The sequence below is a fragment of the Nomascus leucogenys genome, chromosome 5 (assembly GCF_006542625.1).
Source record: "Nomascus leucogenys isolate Asia chromosome 5, Asia_NLE_v1, whole genome shotgun sequence".
Lineage (NCBI taxonomy): Eukaryota > Metazoa > Chordata > Mammalia > Primates > Hylobatidae > Nomascus > Nomascus leucogenys.
Window position 1 is genome coordinate 517,568 of NC_044385.1, and position 13,760 is coordinate 531,327.

The window sequence follows — 13,760 nt, forward strand, 5'->3', positions numbered from 1 at the left end:
AATTATGAGTTCAGAATCATCCATTTTTTATAGCTACTTACCCTCCTGGTGATTAACTCTTTCTGCAAAAAAGACTAGGAAACTTATCAAACACAGTTTTGGCTCCCTTCACTGGGAGCCAAACATAAATGGAGTGTTTAAAATAACAAAATATGTCCTTAAATAAGAAATATCTTCTATGTTTAAGCACTTGAATATGGCACTAGAAAATAAATACAAAACAAAGTAATTTAAATCCAACAATGTTTAAACACGGGAATTTTGTTTTCCCTTGGTAATTGCATCATTTGGGATCCTCTCAAGTAGGATGTTCATCATAGAGAAAGGATTCCAGTGGGGGAAATGCCTAATTGGAGACTACTGTGGAATGCTTCTAATTCCCTTACCACGCTTACTTTCCCCAGAGAAAGAATTACAGGGGTTTAACATGACTTGGGTAAAGCATGATATAATGGACTATGTTTACAGAGATCCACACAGTTATTTGCAAAATCTTTAGATATCAAATGAATTATTTTGTGAGAAAGGCTAAGCAGCCTTCAATTTTGTCTAAAATACAAAGGTAGAATGCAATTAGGTTGATTAAAACTGTAAATAAAAGTTATCAAAAAGTCCTTAGCAGGATCATTACATAGATAATGATAAACATCAGTAAAGCCAGGTGCAGTGGAGTGGGCCTGTAATCCCAGCTATTCAGGAGCCTGAGGAAGGAGGACCACTTGGGTACAGGAGTTCAATACCAGCCTGGGCAATATAGTGAAACCCGTCATTAAAAAAAAAAAATCAGTAGAGGGAGGGCTGAGCAAGATGATGAAATAGAAAGCTTCACCAACCATTCCCCCTGCAAGGACACCAAGTTAACAACTCTCTACACACAAACGCAACACGTTTCTAAGAATGAAAAATCAGGTGAGCACTCCTAACACCTGGTTTCATATCACTGAAAGAGGCACTAAAGGGGTTAAAAACAGTCCTGAATCATGGACACCAGCCCTCCCCACCCACCATCAGCGTGGCATGATGCAGAGCTCATCTCTGGGTAGCTGGGGGAAGGAGAACACAGCAATTGTGAGGCAATGAACTCACTCCTGTCCTGTTAGAGCAAAAAGGAAAACTGGACCAAACTCAACTGACACCCACCTTCAGATGGAACATTTAAAGCAGCCCTAGCCAGAGGGGAACCAATCCCCGTGGTCTAAACTTGAGTGTCTGCAAACCTCCCCACCACGGGTGACAGCACTCTCTGTCTCCAAGTAAACTTGAAAGGCCATCTAGGTCATAAGGATAGCAACTCGTATGTGAGTCCTAGTACTGAACTAGGCCCAGAGACAGTGGACTGAGGGGGCACGTGATGTACAGAGACACCAGCTGGGGCGGCCAAGGGAGTGCTGGCGTCACCCCTCCCCTAACCCCAGGCTGTGCAGCTCAAGGCTCCAAAAGAAACCCCTTCCTTCCACTTGAGGAGAGGAGAGGAAAGAGTTGGGAGGATTTTGTCTTGCGTCTAGAATACCAGCCAAGCCACAGCAGGATAGGGGACAGGTCAGATTTATGAGGCCCCCATTCCAGGCCCTAGCTCCCAGATGACATTTCTAGACACACCCTGGGCCAGAAGGGAACCTGTTGCCTTCAAAGGAAGGACCCAGTTCTGGGAACCTTCATCACCTGTTAACTAAAGAGCCCTTGGGTCCTGAATAATGAGCAGCAATACTCAGATACTACATTGAGGGTGTGAGGGTTAACACTGAGTATCACCTTGATTGGATTGAAGGATGCAAAGTATTATTCCTGGGTGTGTCTGTGAGGGTGTTGCCAAAGGAGATTAACATTTGAGTCAGTGGATTGGGAGAGACAGACCCATCCCCAATCTGAGTGGGCATCATCTAAGCAGCTGCCAGCATGGCTAGGATTAAAGCAGGCTGAGGAAAGTGGAAGGACTAGACTGGCCTGAATCTTCCGGCCTCCATCTTTCTCCCATGCTGGATGCTTCCTGCCCTCGAATATTGGACTGCAAGTTTCTCAGCTTTTGGACTCTTGGACCTACACCAGTGGTTTGCCAGGCATTCTGTAGCCAAACAAGGGGTTGAGAGGCGCAGGCCACCACATGAGGAGAGCAGAACTTGGCTTCCCAGCCCCCTTTCTCCAGCCCCTACCACCAGGTCCCAGGACCAGAACCACCCAATGAGCAGTGCAGTGTGAAGGAAGGCAGGAGCCTGCGGGGGAGCAGACTTGATGCCCAGCTGCCAGAAGGCAGATTTGACCCAAGCTATTTGTATGTTGGAAAGTTATAAAGTGTGTCTTATTGTTTGTAAAAAAATAATAATAATAATAAAATAAACTAATTCTCAATAGAAATATTTATTATCTTCTTTGAAAAAAAATTAAGGATGAATTTCTAGAAGAGTTTGTAAAATAAAATACTATATGCATAAATGAAAAAAGACAATTTTTATAATCTTATCTAATATTATAGTGTTGCTTATAACATATGAGTAATAAAGTTTTAACACAAATTATATATGTATATATGTATATACATAAAACTTTATTAAACAAAGGTGTTGACAAACGAGGCAAAGAATAATGGAGATTTCATGTGGAATTTGTGGATTTTTCATAAATGATAGCAATATAATTTTACAAAGTTTTATAAAAATAGACATATGGATTTGTGTTTCTTATACAATGCATGCGGGATTGTATTTTTAAAGACATTCTTATAAAGTCTTACAATTTTAGTGTTAGGGAGTAGGACGCCTTGGATAATTTTACTTCCTGTAACTGTTGCATGATTATAATTGGTACCACAGAAGGAACAATACATTTTTAGAGGTATGTGTTTACGACAAAAACACATGTTATTATTTATTATTAACAAGGTTTCTGAAATATTCACTTCTTATATGTGGCAAGATAGAAGCATTGATTTCTTTCTAGAAAACCTATCATGAGTATCCTTCAGGTATTTAATGTAGAAATAGAACACACATCCAGCAGAGAACACACAATAATTCCCAGTATTTACCAGCTTGTGAGACCAAATGGGAACTAATCATGATTGGGATTCTCACTAGGAAGGCTCCATGCCACAAAATCTGAAACATACAGAAACTTTAAGATGCCAAAGAGAATAAGAGACATTCCTGCATCCCTGCCACACATTGTATTCATTAATGAAATGAAGAGACAGCATTTGTACACAGCTCTGAGCCATACTCCATCACTAGGTTCTATAGGTACCAATACTTGTCCATTTGTTTCACAAATTCTTTTATGACAAGGTCTCTCTCTTTCATGACAAGGTCTCTCTCTCTCTCTCTTTTTCTCTGTCTCTCTCCATTCGGCGTCTGCCCAAATAGCACCACAGGAATTTGTTGGTTTAATTGAGGAATCAAACCAAAACCTATCTATTTTTTTCATCTTCCATGTCTATTTCTCCAAGTATCATGCATATAACAAACTTCTTACATATTCCATATCTCCTTTACAATGACCATGTAAATAAATAAATGAGGGGCATGGTAATGCTGGTTCGGCAGAAAGTCTAGTCTCCATTCGCCATTCTTTATATATCTAAACTCTCTTTTGACATGCCTCAGAGAGCAAACCTTTCAATATCTATGATATAACCCAAATACTCCTCTACCTGACTTATAAGTCTCCAAAATTAACAGCAACAAAATAAAATTGACAAGTGGGACCTAATTAAATGAAAGAACTTCTGTGCAGCAAAAGAAACTACCAACGGAGGAAACAGCCAACCTACAGAATAGGAAATAATATTTGCAAACTAAGCATCTGACAAAGATCTAATGCCCAGAATATATAGGGAAGTTAAATAAATCAACAAGCAAAAAACAAACCCATTAAAAAAATGCACAAAGTACATGAACAGACACATCTCTGAAGAAGACATACAAGTGGCAAACAAGCATACGAAAAAATACTCAGCATCACTAATCATCACAGAAATGCAAATCAAAACCACAGTGAGACACCATTTCATACAAGTCACAATGGCTATTACTAAAAATTCAAAAAAACACAGATGTTGATGAAGCTGCAAAGAAAAGGGAATTCTTGTACGCTGTTGGTGGGAATATAAATTAGTCCAGCAGCTATGGAAAGCAGTCTGGAGATCTCTCAAAAAATTTAAAAAGGATACCATTTGACCCAGCAATTCCAGTGCTCAGTACACACACACACACGCACACACACACACGCGCGCACGTATGCACACACATACACAAAATCATTCTACCAAAAAGGCACATGCATTCATATGTTCATTGCTGCACTACTCACAATAGCAAAGACATACATTCAACCTAGGTGCTCATCAACAGTGAATTGGATAAGAATACCTATAGTTTTTCTGTTAAATTCAACCCAAAACTTTGATAACGATTATTGCTACTGTCTTAAAGTTTCCAATTATGGAAGGCAAAGTAACGCTATCACCCATTAAAGCTTGCTATGATACCCTTATATTTTCTTAAACACTTTATGATATTTAATATACAAAATCTAGTTAACTTGATAAAACTAACTTAAACATTTACCTCATTAAAATGTGTTTTTCTAGTTTTTCCTATTAATAAAACCATCTATTCTATTATATTAAACCATCTATTATATTAAAATATAAATAAAACCAACTATTCCTAATAGAAACATTCATTTTTCTCTTTGCAATAACTTTTAGGATAAATTGCTAGAAGGGTTTGTAAAATATAAGCCTGTAGGTATACATGAAATAAGACATAATTTTCAGGATATTCTTAAATATTGTATTCATGCTTCTAACAAAGAATGAGAAACTTGATCAATGTATGTAAGTATGTGTATGTATATATGTGTATGTGCATGTATTTTTCACTTGAGAAAACCAAAGTGTCAAAACAAGCCATTCAATGAATAATGATAATTTCAAGTGGAGTTGTGGCTTTTCGAAAAGAAATTGATTGTGAGACTTAAAATATAATTTTAGGAAGTTTCATAAAAACACAGATATTATATTAGTACATGTTTTTAATATAATGGGTTGATTGTATTTCAAATGTAATTCTTATATATTCTTACAATTTAGTGGGAGGGAGGTGGAAGCCTTAGGTTATCTTTGCCTTTCTAGAGTATGTTGGGTGATTGAAATTGGTACCCACAAAAGGAACAATACATTTTTAGACATGCATTGAAAAAACAAACATATGTAATAACTTTATTATTATTGGGGTTTTGAAAATATCCACATCTTTCTATACTTGGAAAGACAGAAGGTTCGGTTTTCTTTCCAAAGAAACTAACAACACTCTATAGACACTGAATGTGGAAATAGAGGTAATATACAAGTGAAAGGAATTTTCCTATTTTTTTTTTTACGTAGAACGTGACTCTAGAGCATATTTTTCACTGCCACCAGAACGTCTTCAGTGCCAACACTGTAGATGATAGGATTGAGTGTAAGCGCAAGGAAGGCATAGAATATTTCTAGAAACTTAACCTGGCCTGAAATGTGGTATGATTTAAGTCTCACATACATATGTGAAAATGAATGAGTCCCAGTATGTTACAACTGCAATCATGAGGATGGACCAAGTGGAAAATGACCTTTTCCATGCCTCTGATAATTTCATCTGGAGGACAGCTCACAGAATTTGGACAGAAGAAGCAGAAACCATAGAGAAAGGAATGAGCAAAAATATGATGCTGCTTACATTAACTCCTCATTCACCCTGTAATGTGTCTACATAAGAGAATCTGATGTAGATATAAGAATATTTTTTTCCTAAAATAAGTTTCAATTTGTTTACTTACTAAGCCAGGTAGCAGTTTATTAAGCAGAATCGATTTACTTAGGCACTATAGAGACTAGTGGCTAATAGCCTCTTAAACTCTCTAAGCGAATAAAAAGTTTTACCTTATTTTGTCTAATTAATGTCTTGCATCCTTTACTTACAGCATAAGAACTCCTCAATAGAAGAAGCTGCATTTCTTCTCAAATGAATTGCACAGAAGTTTAAAGGACATATCCAGCTACCAGCGACCTACAACGGAATGTTCAAAAGACTATGTGTATCTCCACCACGATACCCAGGTATCTGAACACGCACCACTACAAATGCATGTCTTTAGATTGTGATACGCTTTACCTTTCAGTGCACTAATTATTTCTACGTGCAGTACTTTAGGGTTGTGGTTGATGCTTAAAATATCTTACTTTCCACTTCCAATTTCATCCAAGTATGCTTTACAATCCCATTCTGATGGAACCATGCTCTTTACACTGTTTATTAAGAAATATATGTGTGTGGGGGGGGGGTGGGGGCATGTTTATTTATATGAAGTCTTCTACTACCCTCAATGTAGGCGTTTCTATGTTTCGATATCCCCAATAGGAAAAAAATGGTTTTTTAGCCCTATCACAGAATATTTTTGTATTTTAATCTGGAAATTCATAAATCGATGAATTCTGACTTCTAAACTTCTATATCATCCTCAGATCTGTTCAGCAGAATGACTTTCTCTTGCTTACAGTATCTTGGTATTCGGATTTTTACTGTCTCTGATTTCATGCTGCTCTTGGGTCCACATTAGGTATTATTATGAGTTGTAAAAGCAGACTTTAAAACATATACAGCACATGATGCATCTAATATTAACATTAGCACTTCCAGTCAATTTTGAACTTCTCTTAGCAATACATTTTTATATATCATTATATTAGTAATTTTACTCATTCTCTACTGAAATAAAACTCCTTAACACAGCAAGGATAGGAGACTGTTACAGGACTGGAATCAAGTAAAAAAACTCAACTGCCAGGAAAAAATGTTATTAATATATAATAATTGCTTATTTTATGTCTAAATTATCAACATTAAATAGTTGTATTATTAGAAGATAATTTCATTTATTTAAGGTCCTTAATATACATTGCCACAATGTTCTTTTTAAAATGTTTGTGCCATATTTCATGTATGCCTACAATATGTTATGATGTCCAATTCACCAAAATATGGTTAACATTTATTACTACTGTTTTAAATTTTCCAATTGTGAAAGGCTAATCATTTTTCATTAAAGTTTCATATATATCTTCATATTTTGTTAAATATTTATTTCTATAGTATAAAACATTTAGTTAACATGCTATAATAAAATTAGCCTGAACATTTATTTCATTAAAATGTGTTTTTCTAGTTTTTGCTATGAATAACATTATTTAGGGGAGAGGCGCTCAGGGGAGTCAGTCCCAGCGGCAGCTGAGCCTGGGAGAGGAGGCAGCTGAGCCTCGGAGAGGAGGCCCCTGAGCCAGCCCCATCCCTGAGCTGCTAATGGGAGGAGAGGAGGAGGCCCCTGAGCCAGCCCCATCCCTGAGCTGCTAATGGGAGGAGAGGAGGAGGCCCCTGAGCCAGCCCCATCCCTGAGCTGCTAATGGGAGGAGAGGAGGAGGCCCCTGAGCCAGCCCCATCCCTGAGCTGCTAATGGGAGGAGAGGAGGAGGCCTGACAGTCGGGAGCAAGAAGGGAGACTGCGGTAACCACCCCCGTCCCCAAGGGGGCCCCTCGCCTGATACCTCGGTCCGGAAGGCGTGTCCAGCGGCCCTTCCTCAGGAGACAGCCGTGTGTAGAGCAGAGCCCTTCCTTCCGAGAGGGCCTTCCCGCTCTCATCGTGGTCGTCGGTCATGGGAGAGGGGCCCTCCTGGACCCGCAGGCACGCCCACCACTGCCAAAGACGCCGCAGCGGGTCTAGCAGCAGCGCGTCCTCCCGCAGCCCCAGCGAGTGAGCCCGGGGCGCAGGTGCGGAAGATGATAAAGAGGCTCCACCTGGTGGCCGCAGCGGGTCCTGAAGCAGCACGTCCTGCAGCGGCGCGTCCTCCAGGAGCCCCGCGATTGAGGGGCGCAGGTGCGGAAGGTGATAAACAGGCGCCACCTGGTGGCCGGGTCGGTGATTGGCCCCAAGAGCAATAAAGACAGTGGGAACCTGGGCCAAGGCGCCTGTGGCAAGGGGGTGAGTGCTTGGACCCTGCCAGAAGGACGTCTCGGGTTGCCTGAGGGTCCTCTGCAATGTGGGCAAGCACCGGGAGGCGGCACCGTCAAAAATCAATGCTCTCGAAAAAAAAAATAAACGAGAAGGATTAAGAGAACCAGCTCCTGTGCGTCTTGGGGTGTGACTGGTTCACGCTCCAGGGTCCATGCGCATCACCTTTGAGCTCCTTGAGTTCCCGAAGGAGAATAACTTCCAGCCGTTCCCCTCCCACATGTCTGGCACGTGGCCCACCAGCTCTGCCACAGCCTTAGATTTCCACATGGGAACCGGCTGACCCACACACCTGAAAACCGAGAACATCCTGCGTGTGGATTCTGAGTTAAACACCGTCTACAGCGAGCACAGGAGCGACGAGAAGTCAGTGAGGAGCACCAGCGTCCGAGTGGCTGACTTCCGCAATGCCACCTCTGACCGTGAGCATCACATGGGCATGGTGACCACCGTCACTGTCGCCTGCCTGAACCGATCCTTGAGCTGGGCTGGACACGCCCCTGCCATGTCCGGGGTATGGGCTACTTTCTCTTTAAGTACTACCAGGTTTCACACTCTTCCAGACCTATGAAAACCAAGAGCACCTGGTGACGATGGAGAAGACCCTAGGGCCCATCCCATTACGCGCGATCTCCTGTACCAAGAAGCAGAAATATTTCTACAAAGAGGGCCTAGGTTGGGATGAGAACAGCTCTGACAGCCCATATGTGAAGAACTGCAAACGTCTGAAGAGTGACATGCTCCAAGACTCGAGCACGTGCAGCTGTTTGACCTGATGGGGAGGGTGGTAAAATTGGACGCTGCCCAGCACATCACTGTGGCTGACACTCTTCTGCATCCCTTCTTTGCTGGCCTGGCCCCTCAGTCGTGGTCCTTCCACACAAGCCACAACCCAAGCAGATGACAGGCGCAGGACACCGCATGAGGAGAGCTGAACTAGGCTGCCCAATCCCCATTCTCCAGCCCCTACCACCAGGTCCCAGGATCAGAACCACCCAATGAGCAGTGCAATGTGAAGGAAGGCAGGAGCCTGCGGGGGAGCAGACTTGGTGCCCAGCTGCCAGAAGGCAGATTTGACTCAAGCTGTTCATACGTTCTAAACTTATAAAGTGTGTCTTAAAATAATTAAATAAATTCTCAAGAGAAATATTTATTATCTTCTTTGAAATAACTTTTAGGATAAATTGCTAGAAGAGTTTGTAAAATATAATCCTATATGTATAAATGAAATAAGACAATTTTTATGACACTTATCTCATATTGTATAGTTCCTTCTAACATAGGATGAATGATTCAATTTTAACACAACTTATATCTGTATATATGTGTGTACATATATGTGTGTGTGCATATATGTGTATATCTATAAAATTTTACTAAACAAAGGTGTTGACAAAGCAGGCAAAGAATAATGGAGATTTCATATGGAATTTGAATTTTTGATAAATGATTGTTAGCAATATAATTTTTTAAATTTTCATAAAAATAAACATTATATGCATTTGTCTTTTCTTATATAATGGATGCATTATTGTATTTTTAAGGATATTCTTATAAGTCTTACATTTTTGGTGTTAGGGAATAGGACCCCTTGGGTAACTTATACTTCTTGTAACGGTTGCACAATTATAATTTGTACCACAGAAGGAACAATACATTTTTAGAGGTATGTGTTTACAACACAAACACATATTATTGTTTATTATTAACAATGTTTCTGAAATATTCACTTCTTACATGTGGCAAGATAGAAGCATTGATTTCTTTCTAGAAAACCTATCATGAGTATCCTTCAGGTATATAACGTAGCAATAGAAAGAACACACGTCCAGGAATTTTCATATTCATTTTTTATGCAGAAAGTTACTTTTGAGCGTATTTTTCATCGCCGCCAGAACATCTTTATTCCTAAAGCTGTAGATTAAGGGGTTGAGTGTGGGTGTGAGGATCGTATAGAATATTGCCAGGAACTTATCCTGGCCTGGAGTGTGGTATGATTTAGGTCTCATATACGTAAAAATAAATGGCCCATAGTACATCATGACCACAATCATGTGGAAGGAACACGTGGAAAATGACTTTTTCCTTGCCTCTGATGATTTCATCTGGAGGACAGTAAGAATAATTTGGCCATAAGAAGCAGCGATCAAGGAGGAAGGGATCACCAGGAAAATCACAGCACTTACATAAACCCCTCGTTCATAGCGTGTTGTGTCTGCACAGGACAACTTCAACATGGCAGGGACTTCACAGAAAAAGTGATCGATTGCCCTAGAGCCACAGAAGGGAAACTGCAGTGCATAAGCTGTGTGGACTGTGGAGTTGAAAACCCCAATGAGCCAGGAGCCTCCAGCCATGAGAGCGCTGGCATACTCCTTCATAAGAATCGGATAATGCAGCGGGTGACAGATAGCCACATAGCGATCATAGGACATTGCAGCCAGGAGAAGGCACTCACCACCCAGGAGGGTGAGGGACAGAAACACCTGGAACCCACAACCTGCAAATGAAATAGTTCTGCTGCCCGACAGGCAGTTAGTGACCATTTTGGGAACGATGTTGGAAACATGCAAGATATCCATAAAGGAGAGATGGCTGAGCAGAAAATACATCGGAGTGTGGAGTCGGGAGTCACTGCGAATGAGGAGGATCATGAGCGTATTTCCTGTTGCACTCACAATGAAACTGACAAATATAAATGAGAAGAAAACCAGACTTGTTGGGGAAGAAGAGAACAGTCCCAAAAGTATGAAATCGCTGCGGAAAGTGTGATTCTGATGGCCCATCATGAATTCTCTGTTTTTTAACCTAAAAAGAAATAATGAATTAATAATAAAGAAAAAATATTAGTTCAAATCTTAATCTAACAATAATATACCTGCATAATAAAATGAGAGTTAGTGATGCATGTTTTGTAACCAACATCAAGAGACTCAGCCACTTTTTGGAGTGGGCATGTTTTACAAGCTGGGCATTTTTTTGTTCAAATAATTGATGATATTCAGTATATTGAGTGGGCCCTTGGCTCCATCTTGAGTCTCATAATCTTAATTAATTCCATATAATTTACTCAAGTCTACTCTTATCTCAAATGTCACCTTCTCAAGGAGGCCTACCATTGCACACCCTTTAAAAAATTGTAGGGCTCCCACTTGAACCCTAATTTCCTGGTCCTCCTTGCTCTGCTCCATTTTCACATGTTTGCATATCAATTTTCACCTTCCAGTATATTAAATAATAAACACATTGGTTATATTCACTGTTTATTTTTATTCTATGCCAGAATTTTTACTTCACAGTGAGAAATCCTTGTTCTGTTCACTGGTGTAACCAACTGCCTGGAACAGAGCCTAGTGCATAGCAGTTGCTCAAGAATGTTGAATATTCGAATGAAATGAATGAACCGTGAAACTTAATTTTCTTTATATTGCATTTATTATTTAGATTAAACTTATAGAAAATAAAATGTATAATTCTAAGACTTTCTAAAATAATAAGTAATGAAATATTGTCAGAAAACTCAATGTTTGTAATTTGAAACACTATATTTTAAATGTAAAAAATAGAAGTATTATCTAGTCAACATCAACAATGTGCCTTTAAGGTTGTATTTCATATTTACCTGTTTGGTTAACTTGTTGAAACTGAAGTATAATGTATTAATTCTATATGTGGGATAGTAGGTGTTCATATTATTTATTTATATTTTGATAGCGGTTACTTAAATGTTTACATTAGAGTTATTTGTGCATCTTCCGTATGTATAACATTTCCCTCAATATGCATAAATACATACATATACACATTCACATGTTAATACATAAATTATAAAATTTATAAATACATTAGTCCAGAAGTATGTCACTAATGTATAAATACATTAGGGCAGAAGTATGTCACCGACAATATATAAATGATTTTTTATTTTAATTTTTGTGAATATTGAGATTCTTCATAAATAAATTAACAGATCACTTAATCCTATTTTAACAGATCACTTAATCCTATTTTAATTCCCTTGAATAACAACAGTTGTGTGCTATGACCTAGAAGAGTTAGAAAAGATAAGCATCTCAATGAAGTTTATAAATGTATGTGTAATTAGTCCTGCCGGTTTTTTATGTTGTTGTTAATTTTGCTTTGTTTTGTTTGTTTGTTTTTGAGATAGAATCTTGCTCTGTTGCCCATGCTGGAGTGTAGTGGTGTGATCTCAGCTCACTGCAGCCTCAGCCTCCTGGGGTCAAGCAATTCTTGAGGCTCAGCTCCAAGTAGCTGGGACTACAGGCACCACTACCACACCTGGCTAAGTTTTGTATTTTACTAGAGACGGGGTTTCACCATGTTGGTCAGGCCGGTCTCGAACTCTTGACTTCAAACGATCCGCCCACCTTGGCCTCCCAAAGTGCTGGGATTACAGGTGTGAGCCACCACGCCCAGCCATTCCTTTCTGTTTTGACTGTTTTGACCCATGGCTTTGTAAAATTTGATGATACACATAGTTTCAGACTTAAGGGCAGTGGTGCCTTGCATGAGCTGATCATAAATAAATTTACAAAATCAATAAATACTGCTGACAACTCAAAATCAACATACCTGTATCCAAAGCTGTTAACTTTTCCCCACTCCCTGGAGTTATATCATTCTCCTGGTTTTACTTGTTTAATTAATGATTTACTTTATTATCATAATTCCATGTCCTACTGAATCATATGTCCTTAGCTGACTTCTGACCCATTTTAGGTCTCATTAATTGCTTTTTACTAGAGTGATTTAATCGTTTTAGTGGTCTTTGATATAAAAATATTTTCAGCTATGCATAAATGCTCCTTCTCTGTATTTCATACTGGCTTTTACATTTTTTAGAGTTCATATCATCTACGCAATAGTACCTGTACTTTTTCTTCAGAAATTGGAAGCAATCCACAATTTATTTCTTATCTCCCTCATCATCTTACTTCCAACACTGTATGTCCACTACTGTGAGGCACCTCACATTTCTGCAACTTTTTTCCTATCTCTTGGCCTAACCAGTCAGTAAGGGATCTGAAATATACTCCCATGATGATGGAATGATTAAAGAAAGTGTATCCTCTACGTTACCCAGGAGTATTTCAATTTTGGGTGACATCTGCTATTGTATGCAAAGAGAAATGCTCTCAATCCCGTGTTCGAAAGTGGAGAAAACACGTGTCACCTGTCCTACAGCTTCTTCCCCACACATGAAACTCTTTGACGAGGTAAAGCTCATTTATCGTCCATCTAGCTCCAAGTATACCGTGTTAATAATATTAAATGTTGGAGAAAAATATACACTCTACATCCATGTCTTTTCTATAAGCTTGGAGATTAATCAGAGAACGTGCTCTCCTCAGAGTTTTGCCTTAAGTTTTTCAGCTTTGTGGATCTGTAATTTTTAGGAAATTCCTATGTTTCCCAAAAGTCTGTTCACATCTTTATATATACTTAAAGTTTTATCATTTGGAAGAAGCAGTCAGGCAGGTCAGTCTGAAATTTAACCAGTGGACATTATACTTCACATAAACTGAGCATAAAAGAGCCACTTTGATTTGAAGAAACACAGGTCATGATTATAGAGAAAGAAATATAGAGTGACACCAGCATAAATCGTGTACATAATTTCACTCTAAGTTTAATACAAACAAAAGAATAGCCCACATTTTTTTCCAGACACATCATACTTCCTTCAGATGATAACTGTACGTG

General features: G+C 39.3%; 1 protein-coding gene and 1 pseudogene across 1 annotated transcript; one reads left to right on the forward strand and one right to left on the reverse strand.

Annotated features, from left to right (window-relative positions):
- The first annotated feature begins 8,190 nt into the window (after positions 1–8,190).
- On the forward strand, positions 8,191–8,940 carry LOC100601753 (annotated as a pseudogene).
- Positions 8,941–9,843: 903 nt separating this feature from the next.
- On the reverse strand, positions 9,844–10,825 carry LOC100587849 (olfactory receptor 2AJ1). Its single transcript, XM_003267356.2, has one exon. It carries the CDS (start codon positions 10,823–10,825, stop codon positions 9,881–9,883), a length of 945 nt encoding a protein of 314 aa, XP_003267404.2. The 3' UTR covers positions 9,844–9,880.
- Between the last annotated feature and the right edge of the window lie 2,935 nt (positions 10,826–13,760).